Below are 13,948 nucleotides of genomic sequence, written 5' to 3' on the forward strand. Positions count from 1 at the left end.
ACACTACTTGCAAGTACTTAACATGTGACTTATCACTCTGAGCAGCTGCGGATTCTCGCAGGCTGCGCTAACTCTTTCCTTATCATTTAACTGTTTGTTGACCTGATTTTCACTTTGATGAGTACCTTGCTTTAACAAAATCACTATTCTGAACCTCTTTGGGAGACACCTCTCTAGCCTCACTCTTATTCCTAGGCCAATTAGCGTTGCTAAAGAGCAGTGTGTGATAGTCGGCGTAATATGTACTAAAACCTCACCGATTTGATCTCTTGCTGTCGGATTTGTAACCTTAATATCGTCCAAATTCACAACTGCAAGTTGGCCCAACGTTAGCGGATGTTCAGGATCAGATATAGAAGATACCAAATCATATATCTCCTGGGAATCAATAGGTTCCAATTTACCCTTATTCTCAGTAGTAGTTGGCTCGCATTTAACTAACGCCTTCGCAGACTTTTGGCTGTCAGAATCGTCCGTTAAATCAGGAAGTCTCAAATCTTCAATATTGAAATCTTCCAAATCATTCTCGTCATCATAACTGTCCGCCTTGAGTAAAGATAGAGACTTGAGCCTGTTGTAAATAAGTGTTTCTTCACGGCTTTCAAGATTCTTGTCATTCAAACCTCTGGAGTCATTATCCCTCTTCGGGAGTTCGCTAAAGTCTAGAACAGTAGGATTGGCATTAAGTGGCTCCGTCATTATGGATTAGTCACAAAAGAAGGAAACTAGAGAATGAAAGCAAACAATACGCAAGGAGGATAACTCTTCCGATGAGGGGCTATAAAGGTCACTCTGATTTTCGCGATAATGTTCAGTTTCACAAGAAGAGCTGATTTTTTTTCTTGGAGTCTTTTTGTACGATCGATCTTTGATCATCGTTTTTCACTAATGAGCGCTCCAATAATCATCGGCCTCAGTGGTGCTTCTAGTTCGGGTAAGACCACTGTTGCCAATTTTTTGAAAAAGCTCTTTCCCAATTCTGATATAATACATGAGGATGATTTTTATTACCCTGATGAAAAGGTTCCCTTTAATCAAGAGATACAGGATCGAGACTGGGATTGTCCAGAGGCAATCAACTTTGAAGATTTTGTTGTCGTCGTCGACAAGCTTAAACACAACATTCCAATTGATAAGAGAAAGAGCATTCATTTAGAGAAGACCAATATTTCGAATCATGTCAAGACTAAAGTCAGCATATCCCCTGAACTTCATGATATTCTTGTTGGTAAAATAGAGCACGCACTTGGTGATCGAAAAGTCTTCCTTATAGACGGATTTCTTATGTTTCAAAACGAGACATTAAGGAAACTAATGGACATTCGACTCTTCTTTAGGACAGACTTTTCTACATTAAAGCATAGACGATCGTCAAGAGAGTATTCAATCGATTCTGGTGTTTGGATGGATCCACCCTTCTATTTCGAAAAGCGCGTCTGGCCACAATATTACAAATATCATCATTCACTTTTTGTGGATGGATCGGATGAGGACTTAATTAAACGTACAGGAGGAACACTGAATGAGTATGCCAAAGATACTTTAGGTATTGACGGATTTCGAAACGACGATAATTCAAATCTGAATGTACTTTTACAAAAAGTGGTAGATACCATATTGAATAGGATCGAGCGTGAGCAGATCTAATGCATAATACAATTTATATTTGTGACCATCATTTTTTGGCCTTTCTTTTCTTCTTTTCATTCTGTAGCGAAGTCATCTCTTGCTTGTAAATGTCTTCGGCTGTCTCTGTAGGCTTTCTTTTCTTTCCACTCTTCAAGCTGACAGTTCCCTTACGTTTAGCAGCCTTCTCCAATGATGTCTTATTCGACTTCCACTCATCTTCAAAGTCATTGATCACATATTTATCTAGCTTCAAAGAATTGATGAGTTCTCTTTGCTTTTCCTTCACTTCACTGACCGCCTCCTTACCAGCCGTGTTCAAGTCTTCTTCAAGCTCCCTTTCCATATCCTCGACATTATTTAGTTTGTTGTCCACGTCCTCTTTAGTTTCCACCTCTGGAAGCTCTCCAGAAATAGACTCCTTGATAATACTGTGTAGGTATCCCGACACCTTTCTCATAACTTTAGCAAACATGGCCATAGATTGATTAGGTTCGATCTTCAATTCTCTAGCAACATCATCAATCTCCTTTCTTTGCAAACCTACAGAGAGGAGAATAGCTCTTTGAACATGAGATAGCCTAACACCATCTGCAAGCTTACCTTCAAAGTATAGATTGGATACATGTGGAACAAGATCAAGAATCACATGATAATCAAGCAAATTGTTGGCATATGATTCAAGCCTTTTCAAATCGAATGGCGAGAAGATAACGTCAAGGTCAGATTTACTTAAAGAACCAGAAGAGGCAATTGAACCACCAGTCCTGGTAGATTCAATGACACTAAGGGCTTGAACAGAGGGAAATGCACGGAAACTGTATGACAGCAAACTGAGAAATCTCTTGTGAAAATCTCTGGCAAAGTCTTGAAGCCATTCATCTTTTCTATTTGGAAGCACTTTGAGCATAACACAAGTATATTCACCCGTAAGACCGTTCGGAGTCTGTCTAAGATATACTGGTGAATATCCACCTTTTTTCCAGAATTTGAGCAAAGGACGAGTGAGACCATATGAAACACCCATGTAATGAAGATAGTAAGGTGCCTTATGAGCGAGATTGATAAACAATGGGGGTAAACTATCTTCTTTTCTAGGAGAAATCTCATCTTTCAAAGAACTTTGTGCCAACTCTTCATCAGTCAATCTTCTCAGCGAAAACCTGTCATTATCCAAATTATTGGATTCATTAACATCAGTAAACTTACCTTCGAAGTAATCACTGAGAAGCTCGATGGCTCTAGATCCGTAACCCATGTCTTGATAGTCAGGATGAGTGGCAATTCGAACAATTCTGGCACCAGATAAGGAGGCAAAATCATCATCTTGAAACTGCTGGGACACAAGCCAAGGGATTAAATCACCACCAGCACGAATACCTCTGCTTAAACTTCTTCGGATACTCTCCCTCGAAATTTCTCCTTCTAGAGCTAATTGAATGACGCAAAGAGGCGTTGGAATCGAAGCATCCTTACCAACATCTGGACCAAACAATGCATAAAGTTGATGTGCAGGGGCATCGGACATTAGTTGTAGGTCATTAGGGGAGTTTTTGTAGTGAGAAGAAACAAACAAAGCCATCATTTTTTGCAAAAAGGCTTCACTGACAGGATCATAGGAAAACAACGTATCCCTGTTAATGCAAAACAAGCTACACTCACTAGGATGAGGGCATCCTCTTGTAGCATACTTTGTATTCTTGGATAACTTAACATCCAAACACAAAAGTTTACCAAGCCACGACTCCACAGGATCTCCAGGAGCATACCTGATCGGCTCATCCAACGTAACTTCAACTAAATTACGGGCTCTGATATCCAAATCATTCTCATCATCATTCGTTCTTTTGAAAGTTGGTTCACCATACTGATGACCATCAGCACCTTCTTTGGTGACACTCTTGGCTTGCTTTCGTAGCTGGGAAATCAATTTCAAAGAAAGAGAACGTCCGGTTCCCTCATAACCGTTGATGGTGGATGCCATGAAAACGAGGTAAGGACCAAGAAGTTTTTTAACTACAGGAAGTGGAATAGCGGCAGCTTCGTCGATGATAACCAATTCTGCCTGGCCAAGAACATGTGAATCAGTAGGTAAGATATACTGAATTGTTTGTCTGTGACCGGCCTTTTTAACATCAACTCTGACAATGGATTTGTGAAATGAAGGATTTGTAGATTGAATAATATCATAATCCTGATGCTCAACATATTCCATTGCATCCAATGCCTTAAAGACGAATTCAAACAAAGTCTTTAAATTCTCAGGAGAAGGAGACGTGACAAAAATATTGGAGTAATCCTGGGCAATGGCAGCGGCAATTGAAATGCCCAGAGCGGCAGATTTACCACGACCTCTTCCGGCAGTTAATGTAACTGTGGTGTTGAATGTTTTTTCTGCAATGGCGTCAATAAACCTAAGAATTGATTGGGCCTGGTTAGCAGTCTTGGAAAGAGCCACCAAAGAGCCGGCAGGTTGGGTATCAGCTAAACTTTCCTTCAATTCATTAAGTTCTTGCTGTTTAGCGGAAATTTCATCATCATCTTTGGGTGGTAATTTCTTGACACCTCTTGCACCGGAAATTGGTAAGACATTAAGAGAATCATCAAGAACAAGACATGTCTTACAATCAGCCAAGGAAAGAAGAAATCTCTCATTAAATCTTGCCACAACATCATTATGAGCCTCCGTTCTATAACGAGAATGAACATCCATGGTCATAGCATATAGTTGTTTCAAAGACTGTAGGGATTTCAGCAGCATCACAATAATGCCACCCCCTTCAACAGTCTCGATGGTTCTGGCCATCAAGTTCGGAGTCAAACCTTCAAAATCTTGTAGGACTAGCATTCCATAAGTATTACCCAAAATTTTGTCTGACTCCTTGTAATAAACATATCTGATTTGCTGATTGGAAATGAAGGCTTCAAAAGGATCCAATTCATTGGCTTCTCTTCGACCTCTCTTGATATCCTTCTTGATTTTGTGTTCTCTTTTCTTTCTATGAGATGTAAATCCAAGAAGCTTCTTTTTATATGCCCAAAGAATCGATTTATTCATCTTCAAATCTGTATTCATCATAAGATAGTGCAAGTTGGGTATTTGATCCCTTGACTTATCACCAACCATTATTATGAAGGAACGTTGCCTTGTCTGGAGGCCATTCCGAATGAGATCCGGGATTCTCGCATCCAAGATCTTCTTCTTGTTTTTATTGTTAATATTGGTAGTCATTTTAGAATGATTTATCCAATGACAATAAACTAAACTACTTCTTGAAGAGATATGATTTGGATTTCAATGCTTTATATGTGATCTGAAAAATTTTTTGGCAAAAAAGAATAAAAAAAAAAATTCATTATATATTTCAGAATGACAGAATGACATTTGTACTGCATCCAACAGGTACTGTTATCAGTTCAGTTCAGGGAACACCAATCACATTTCCAGACCGAAATTTGATTCTCATAAAACCTATGGAGGAAAAAGTTCTTGAATCTTCAGAAGAACTACATAACGGGGCAGTTGCTGATGACAACAATGAACAAGCCGTTCACGAGGATAGTATTTTTGATAAGAAAACAGATTTTAGTTATTCATCAGATGAATATGAGCCAGAATTAAAAGAACCGACAGAAGAACAGAAAAAAGAACAGAGCCCCAAAGCAAAAGATGTCGCTGACTCTGTTTTAAGCTCCAATTCCAGATCCGGTACGAGTTCTAGCTCGGACTCGGACTCGGACTCGAACTCGAACTCAAACTCAAACTCAAACTCAGGGCTGTCTGTTTCAAACCCAGGATCAGAATCAGAAGATAATGTAACTGATTTTGAAGAAGATAAAGATAATGATAATGACGAGGGTCCGATAAGATCGAAAAACGAGATTGTGGATGAAAATGCACCTTCTTTGCCTGACGATTTCATTATTGACAGTAATACACCCATTCGATATCTTGGAAACGTGACAGGTATTGTGGAGAAAAATGTCATTATTCAATCTTCTGCATCAGCTGAATATCAGGTATTGGAAGGTGCAATTCTCTGTCTCAAAGACAGAACTCCATTAGGTCCGTTGTTTGAGGTTTTCGGAAGAATCCACTCTCCGGTCTACCGCCTTAAGTATAACACGAAACAAGACCTTGAAAAGCGAAGCATAAAAAAAGGAGATCAAGTTTACTATGTCATTCCATCTGCACAATTTGAACTAACACAAAATATAAAGGCCATAAAGGGAAGTGATGCAAGTAACTGGAACGACGAGGAGATTCCAGAGGAGGAACAGGAGTTCTCCGATGACGAGAAGGAGAAGGCAGCCAAACGGATGAAAAAGCGAAAGCATAAGAATAAGACCAACAGCGATAATAAGAAAAAGAAGACAGATGAAATAGGAAGTACCTCGAAGAAACTCATCCCAGATTACATCAAATCAAGGCTTACTTCATTACCTTCATCTCAGGCTTCAAAGAAAAAAGACAATAAGTCCAAAGATAGTCAGTCCAAAGATGGTGGAGATCAAATTCTTATGAACGATCGGAGTAACATTTCAAGACAAGTATACCCTCAGCCGCTCTCAATTCCATGTTCTATCGCGGCGTCGAGTCAGCAGCCGGTTTCTTCAACTTCTCAATACTCTCCTGCGCCTTTACTCAACGTACTCTCGCAGACGTCGCAAGCTTTTGTAAGCATCATGAATCCTCAAAACCAGGTGCAGTCCTCACAAAATATGACACAACAAACCCATCAGCAGTCGGAGCCACCTTTTTCCCTGGACTCCACAAATCAAGGTCAGCTGCTCCAAAATTTGATTTCCAATGTTCAATCGAACTTTGACCAGCAGCAGGCGAAAATATTGGCCCAAATAGTTTCACTTCTTGCAAATCAAACTAAATCTGCCGTTACAAGCATACATTCGGCTGTGCAGAATACGCTACCGGCAAATAGTGAAGTATATCCATGTTTAGAAGGTCAAAGTATGGGACCGTATGCTATACAACATGGACAAATGCAGAACGAAGATATCAAGTACTCCACAGCGGTCGATGAGGAAGAAGCTGATGATGCTGATGCTTATGATCCCGAAAACCCTAATTGATGATTAGCATTCTTTTCTATTTAATATAATTCTCCGGTAGATTTTCTTTTGCTATCCTGAGGGTAGATTTAGGAAATCCTGCTAACTGCGCAATTTCTAATGCATGTGAGTACATACTTAGTCCTTTTTTGAGCTTATGATTGAAAATGATTCTTTCATCAATGGGAATATCATCAGTGGCAATGCTCTTAAGCTCTGTACAATAAAACTCTGTGCCTTCGTTTAGGTCTGAACATGAATCTATCATAGAGGAGAGTTCAGGGCCAAAATGTGTAGCAAAGAGTACTTTTGAGTGATTCTTTTTTACCATTGTTAGCAACGAAGCAAAAGCAATAGCTACTCCTTCTTGCGTGGAGGTACCCCTGCCCAATTCGTCAACAATAACCAATGATTTATCTGTAGATTCTCTTAAAATGATGGCCGTCTCATTCATTTCTACCATGAATGTAGATTGATTCTTGAAGATGCTATCAGAAGACCCAACTCTTGTAAAAATTTTATCAATGATACCGATTCGAGCAGATGTAGCAGGTACAAAAGACCCCATCTGAGCAAGAATCGCAATCAACGCGTTCTGGCGTAAAAATGTGCTTTTACCACCCATATTTGGACCGGTGATTATCCAAGCCTTACCGCTATCCAAATGACAAGAATTTGAAGTAAAATTCTCCACTCCTGACGATCGACCTCTAAGACCCTCTTCCACAACCAAATGCCTCCCATCGACAACATCAAATTCAGTCGAATTATCAACAATTGGACACACAAGATTTTTCTCCTTAGCCATATTGGCAAATGACTGAGTCGTATCCAGAAACTCGATAATCGGAGATACATTTCTCAACGGCTCTGCCATACTGAAAATCTTTCTTTCAAGGTCAATCATAACAACAGACTCCTCCAAAACAATGTCACCTTCTAGTTTAATCATTTTCTTACCCAATAGCTCCCATTCTGGTACAAACAACTTGACGGATGATTTAGTCTTCTCTTTGTGCTTGTACAACGATTTCTCTACCACGCATGAAAGGGCTTTGCTAGAAGATTTCAATTCGACTAAAAATTCACCGGTTCTATAATGTCTGATTAATTCCAAGTTTCCTGTATAACCAAAATCTTCGAGTTGAATTTTCAATTTCTGAATCATGAGATCATAATCCTTCATGTATCCATCATACTTATTACGGAGCGTATGCAATCTCTGAGAGGCTCCGGGTTGAATACTCCAGGTCTTCCTAGTAATATCAGTATCCAATCTAAACCTATTATATCTTGTATCGATCTTCGAGCACACCAGAGGATCGATGGTATTTTTTATCAAGAGAGCAAGTTTATGAAATTCGGGAGTCTTATTGAACTCTTCATATAGAGGGAAAAGAAGGCCGAGCAGCTCGGAAAACTCTTTAGCCCGTTTGTATATCTCTTCCAACAACAATATAGTGGTGGAGAGATCGATGTACTCACTCAATTCAGCCCTATTATTATCAACACGGCGAATAATTCTGCTGATGTCAGAAGTCTTTCTCAAAATGATAACCAGTTCTTCTGTGAAATCTCCGTACTTGATCAGCATACTCACATATTTCTGACGCTTCTTAATCACAGATATATCCGTTGATGGCATAAGAATCCAGCTATTTAATGCTCGTGCACCTGGAGCTGTCACGGTTCTATCTATTATGCTTGCTAAAGCTCCAACCCTTAGTCTGTCTCTTATAGTTTCAGTTAATTCTAGGTCCTGAGCAGCTCTCGGATCTATATGCATGATCTTATTTGGAAAAGATCTCGTTGGAAGATGGAAACTAGTATTGTAATTGGGGAGGCATTCATCCAAATAATGTAGTAATAATTTAGAGGCTGATAACTCTTTTGACTTGAGCTCATCCATCATTGAAGTTACTAATTTCTTATTATCGGAAAACCGGCCAGCAAACTCTTCAATATGCTTCCTTTTCGTGGGAACATTGAACCTGGTAAGATAATAATGTCTCAAGTCAGCATATTGGGGTATATCACGGCCACTCATCAACTGGTCGATATCAAAATTACTGTTGACCAGTATCTCCGATGGGTCGATACGTGTAATCGCAGCCATTAAATCATCAAAATTTGTTTCAAGAACATAAAATGATCCTAAAGTGACATCACACCAAGCCAGTCCTATCTTTCCATTGAGAATATCACCTTTGAAGGGATCTTCTGGAAACGAAATAGCTAAAAGATAATTATTTCTATGATAATCTCTGAGGCCATCATCAATCACAGTTCCAGGTGTTACTAAGCGATCAATTGGCCGACAAATGACATTACTGAAATCTAGTTTCTTTTGATCGCAGATAACTGCTCTAAGACCTTCAGAAAAAATGATCTGTAGATATTTCTCCAACTTATAATCAGGGAATCCTGCAAACGATACATTCTGTCGTTTCAACCGCTTTTTGGTCAATGTCAATCCTAGAATGTTAGCGTAAAGTTCGGCCTGCTCAAAGTAGAGTTCATAAAACGATCCAACTTGTATCAATACAACATATTCTCCCTCAATTCTGTGAGAATATTTATCTATTACCTCTTTCATTTCCAAGTAGAAGTCGGTCAACGAATTGTCGCTTGTCACTGCACCACGATCCGGGATAGTATGAGTGTATTCATCAGCAATTACATTTTCATTATCATTTTTAAGAGATATGTCTTTAACCTTTTTTGCCGTTTTCTTGAATTTTGGTTTCGGTTTTGTATCAACCACCAAATCTATATCAGAAAGAGTGATCCTATCAGTCTCTGAAGCTTTTGCGATACCTCTTCGGCCCACGACTGAGCGGTAAAATTGTGCTGCCCCATAAATTCTTCTATGAATGACACCCGCCGGTACTTTGAAGTATAGTGGGATCCTATTCATCAATTAGCCCCTCACAGTCTTCAAACCCATAAGAGAATGAACAGGCTCGCAAATTGATTTCAGCTTTTTTCACTTTTCTTCCTCAGGCTTTCGCGCATCGCAGTTCAGCTAAAGACATTCTCGTTTCAACTAGGACGTGAAATAGCACATTGGCATGGTAATGTTCGATTCACAAGCTGTCAAGTTTTCAAAAATTGATGGTGCTAGTAAAACATATTTTTTTCAGGATTCGTCTTCCGTCAGCTTTTCTCTATAAATGGCGCCTTGTATTTTGTATTCCTTATCTACTCCCTAAATACTAAAATGCATTATGTTTCTCATTCTCGTGAGATTAAGGAGCCAAATAAAAAACTAAATATACATAATCTCAAAAATTTTTCCGCGCCTAAAGATATCAAAGATCATTTATTCACGCATTGCGAATGCTATCATCGTCGCAGATTATTGACTGCTTTGTGTTACTCTCATACAAGCAAATCAGCCCTTTTTGAAATGGCTGCAGAGGCCATTAAATTGAAGAATAGAGAGTTACCGAGTATGTCTCTTAGGGACATAAACTTGATGAGCGTTCCCCTACGGAAAAAAAATGGGGATGACCAGCCATTTACGGATGCGCTGGATAGTCTTTCACTAAACGCAAATTCTGACACTCTAATAGGCGCTAGCTCGAATTCGAGATCTACTGGTGAATCCGGTGCTGGCTCCAGTGTTGATTCTGGTGCCGACTCCAGTCATAGGGCAGATGTTCAGAGAAGTCCAACGAGTGCCCGAAGTGATGGTGATAATGACCACCATATGTATAAGATAGAGCATACTAGGTCTTCACTGGGTGATTGTGTTCCTGCTACATATTTACCTGAAAAGGGTCACAGTTCCACAGATTTAAATTACACTACCCCCAAGCAGTATCATCGACCAGCAACTTTGAGGCCTTTTAAGAGCCCAAGTTTTTCTATTGACTTAATTTCCAAAAGTCGTCAGCACGATGATATATACAATGCTCTTGCAAATACAACTAGAAGAAACTCTACAATGGCTCTTACTACTTCGAATGTCGAAAGACATGGCTATAATGAAACAGGTACGATTACCATACCAGAAGCGTATGAGAAGACAGAACGCGCTAAAGAGATGGTTTTGAGAGATCATGGTCGGATTCATAACAACAGGTCTCAAAGTTCTCTGAGTAATAGACATCGATTTCCTAAGACGGGCTCATTCACTAACAAAGAACAGCGGCATCACCCTAGTGAGCGCTATGTTATTCCGGGTCAGCGTGTTGTTGAAGGTCATCACAATTATGCTTTGGCATATAACATGATCACTGGTATTCGTGTCGCTGTTTCTAGATGTTCACAAATACCGAAGCCACTTACAGATTACGAATATAAGCAGGTCTCTAAAATGGTGTTTCATTGGGAGGGAAGTTCCACCACTCCTTCGTCAAAATATGAGTTCAAATTCAAAGACTACGCGCCGGAAGTGTTTCGCGATCTTAGAAGCGTCTTTCACATTGACCAAGCGGATTATCTTCTTGCGTTAACAGAGAAAGTGGCACTTACAGAGCTTGGTTCTCCAGGAAAGAGCGGGTCTTTTTTCTATTATTCCGGTGACTATCGGTTCATCATCAAAACTATTCATCATTCTGAACACTGTCATCTTCGTAAAATACTAAAGCAGTACCATGATTATGTTGTTCAGAATCCCGATACTTTACTGTGCCAATTTTACGGATTGCATAGGCTAAAGATGCATACCCGGAGAGGTCTGCTGAAGCTTCACATCGTTGTGATGAATAATATTTTTCCACCTACACGAGAAATTCACAAGCGGTTCGATTTGAAAGGCTCCACTTCTGGTCGTTATACTAATCTTGTTGACGGTAAAGTGGAGGGAAAGACATCTCTCTGCTTAAAGGACTTGAATTTTTTGAAATCCAATGAAAAGATACATTTGGGTCCTCAAAGGAAGGGGTCCATATTGGCTCAAATTCACAATGATGTTGAATTTTTACAGAGGACTAACATCATGGATTATTCCTTACTACTGGGTGTTCACAATCTGACCGAAGATGAGTTGACTACACCAGTAGATCAAGAGCCCGAGTTTTTCTCTAATCGGGACCGTGAAGTATCCAATATCTTTGCTCTGGCTGATGGAGGTATCCGTGCCGCTGACGAAAATGGCCATGAGTTGCCTGTAATATACTACATGGCGATAATCGACTGTTTGACCAACTATTCCACACTTAAGAGATTGGAGACATTTTTCAGAAGTTTCAAACATAAACGGAGTACTATCAGTGCTGTACCTCCAATAGAATATGGCAAGAGATTTTACAAGTTCTTGGAAAAAGGAATAACACCGGCGAATACTGCAAGGGAAAATAAGGACGCAAAGGTGAAGCCAATCAAGCAAGATTAATGAAGTAATAGGTTATTTTCTTAATTAATATAAATGTGAGAGCATGATGTGTATGTTATACTTCATCGGAAGCAAAAGAGAAATGTTACAATAGCAGAAAAGCCTGCTCTATTTCTGTTGCCGTATATTACAAAATATAAATTACTCTTCGATGTGCTCTTCTTCAGCAGGCGCATTAGCAAGATCCGTAGATGATGCTTGCGCAGGAGTAGGAATTGTCGTGAAAGCGGAAGAGGTTGCTGGAACTGCAACAAAAGCGTCAATAGGAGCAGGTGCTGAAGCGGAAACAGGTAGCGAGGCCACTGCAGGAGGATTGGCAGAAATTGGAGGTGCAACGGCAACAGGCACTGGTGCTGGAACGGGTGCGAAGGCGGAGGTAGTGGCAGTAGGAGTCTCACCGATCGTAGCAACCGGATTTGAACCTTGAACGGGGGCCTGCACCTGCTGACTACTTGGTCCGGATGGAATTCCATTGTTGGCAGGTATCTCTGGAGCTTCGTTCATTTCGGCGTCCTCGCCTTGTTGTCTGTTGGCATAGGACAAGTGTAAATCTCTATTACCATATTCATATCCATCAAGTTGTCCCAGAGCATTGGCAGCACCATCATCATCAGCAAACTGAACAACGGCATTTCCCGAAGGTCTATTAGTATGATCATATTGTAACTCCGCTTTGCTCACAGTAGCAATACTGCCAAACAAATCAAAGAGATCTGCCTCAGTTGTCTCCCACGGTAAATTTGCAACGAATAAAGTCTCGCTTGGGTCACCGTTTCCTGTGACACCAGCAGTGAATTCAGTATTTTTAGATGGGGCATCCCCACCCATATCAGCACCACCAGGAGCAGATGCTCTGCCTGGTCTAACTTCCATTGGTCTTCCTCCAAGGTCGCGTCCATCAAACTCTTGGATTGCCTTTTCTGCAGCTTCTTCTGTGCCGAAGATTAGAATTCCGTAACCTCTTGATCTTCCTCTAAAATCAACTTTCACCTGTGCACTTTTAATGTCATCACAATCCTGAAAGACACTTTGAAATTCAATGTTGGATGTTCTGAATGGTAGGTTACCGACGAACACCTCGATTCCGTCGACTTGTGGAACTGGTAACCTGCTTGTGTGAGAAAAGTCTCTACCTCTATCAGATCTTTCAGATCTTTCAGAATCTCTATCACGACCTCTGAAACGGGCGCCCCTATCATCATCTCTTGGTGGCGGTGGTTGATCCTCTCTAACAAATATTTCACGTCCCATGAAGTTAAATCCATTGAACATATCGATAGCCTTTTCTGCAGATTCTCTATCGGCAAATTCAACAGTACCTAAACCCTTGGAAGAACCATGAGAAGTCAACACGTCTGCTCGCGCAATCTCACCAGCATCCCTGAAGCAGTCTTTAAGGTCACGCCAGGTTGCCTCATATGGTAGGTTTCCAATGAAAATAGAGTTTTCATACACCCTGGGTGTCTCACGAAAGCCTCTGTCGCCTCTATCACCTCTATCGCCTCTATCGCCTCTATCACCTCTATCACCTCTGTCACCTCTGTCACCTCTGTCACCTCTGTCACCCCTGTCACCCCTGTCACCCCTGTCGTCCCTGTAACGATATCCTGATCCACCGCGTCTACTTCCACGTCTACCTCTGAAGGATCTTCCTCTATAACCGGAGAAATAATCTCTTCTTGGTGGAGATCTAGAACGGTCGCGCATATCATTTCTTCTGGGAGATCTTGAACGATCCTATGAAGATAAAATGTTAGTATAAGAAGAGAAAAATATACGAACAAACATCAATCCAAAAACGTAAAAACATATGACAGTGGTTATCGGTTAATGATAATAGTTTCTCAGCCAATACACACTATCCGTTCTATATGCTATCTATCTTCAGATGTTCTTTTGTAGACTCCCGAT

The 13,948-nt window shown here is 40.4% G+C and overlaps 7 protein-coding genes across 7 annotated transcripts; 3 read left to right on the plus strand and 4 right to left on the minus strand.

Moving 5' to 3' along the window:
• Positions 1-3: 3 nt before the first annotated feature.
• Positions 4-699, minus strand: FOA43_003616 (uncharacterized protein; the record flags this gene model as incomplete). Its single annotated transcript, XM_038923867.1, has 1 exon — positions 4-699. One exon carries the CDS (start codon positions 697-699, stop codon positions 4-6), a length of 696 nt encoding a protein of 231 aa, XP_038779795.1.
• Positions 700-888: 189 nt separating this feature from the next.
• Positions 889-1,647, plus strand: FOA43_003617 (uncharacterized protein; the record flags this gene model as incomplete). Its single annotated transcript, XM_038923868.1, has 1 exon — positions 889-1,647. One exon carries the CDS (start codon positions 889-891, stop codon positions 1,645-1,647), a length of 759 nt encoding a protein of 252 aa, XP_038779796.1.
• Positions 1,648-1,675: 28 nt separating this feature from the next.
• On the minus strand, positions 1,676-4,858 carry KRE33 (killer toxin resistant protein; the record flags this gene model as incomplete). The annotated part of the gene is made up of 1 exon (XM_038923869.1): positions 1,676-4,858. One exon carries the CDS (start codon positions 4,856-4,858, stop codon positions 1,676-1,678), a length of 3,183 nt encoding a protein of 1,060 aa, XP_038779797.1.
• A 242-nt stretch (positions 4,859-5,100) lies between these two features.
• On the plus strand, positions 5,101-6,717 carry FOA43_003619 (uncharacterized protein; the record flags this gene model as incomplete). Its single annotated transcript, XM_038923870.1, has 1 exon — positions 5,101-6,717. The coding sequence occupies one exon, from the start codon at positions 5,101-5,103 to the stop codon at positions 6,715-6,717; it is 1,617 nt and encodes a 538-aa protein (XP_038779798.1).
• Positions 6,718-6,733: 16 nt separating this feature from the next.
• On the minus strand, positions 6,734-9,613 carry FOA43_003620 (uncharacterized protein; the record flags this gene model as incomplete). Its single annotated transcript, XM_038923871.1, has 1 exon — positions 6,734-9,613. One exon carries the CDS (start codon positions 9,611-9,613, stop codon positions 6,734-6,736), a length of 2,880 nt encoding a protein of 959 aa, XP_038779799.1.
• A 492-nt stretch (positions 9,614-10,105) lies between these two features.
• FOA43_003621 (uncharacterized protein) lies at positions 10,106-12,037 on the plus strand (the record flags this gene model as incomplete). The annotated part of the gene is made up of 1 exon (XM_038923872.1): positions 10,106-12,037. The coding sequence occupies one exon, from the start codon at positions 10,106-10,108 to the stop codon at positions 12,035-12,037; it is 1,932 nt and encodes a 643-aa protein (XP_038779800.1).
• A 141-nt stretch (positions 12,038-12,178) lies between these two features.
• Positions 12,179-13,825, minus strand: FOA43_003622 (uncharacterized protein; the record flags this gene model as incomplete). Its single annotated transcript, XM_038923873.1, has 2 exons — positions 12,179-13,774; positions 13,820-13,825. The coding sequence occupies 2 exons, from the start codon at positions 13,823-13,825 to the stop codon at positions 12,179-12,181; spliced, it is 1,602 nt and encodes a 533-aa protein (XP_038779801.1).
• Between the last annotated feature and the right edge of the window lie 123 nt (positions 13,826-13,948).

Source organism: Brettanomyces nanus, chromosome 4 (genome assembly GCF_011074865.1).
Source record: "Brettanomyces nanus chromosome 4, complete sequence".
Taxonomy (NCBI): Eukaryota; Fungi; Ascomycota; class Pichiomycetes; order Pichiales; family Pichiaceae; genus Brettanomyces; species Brettanomyces nanus.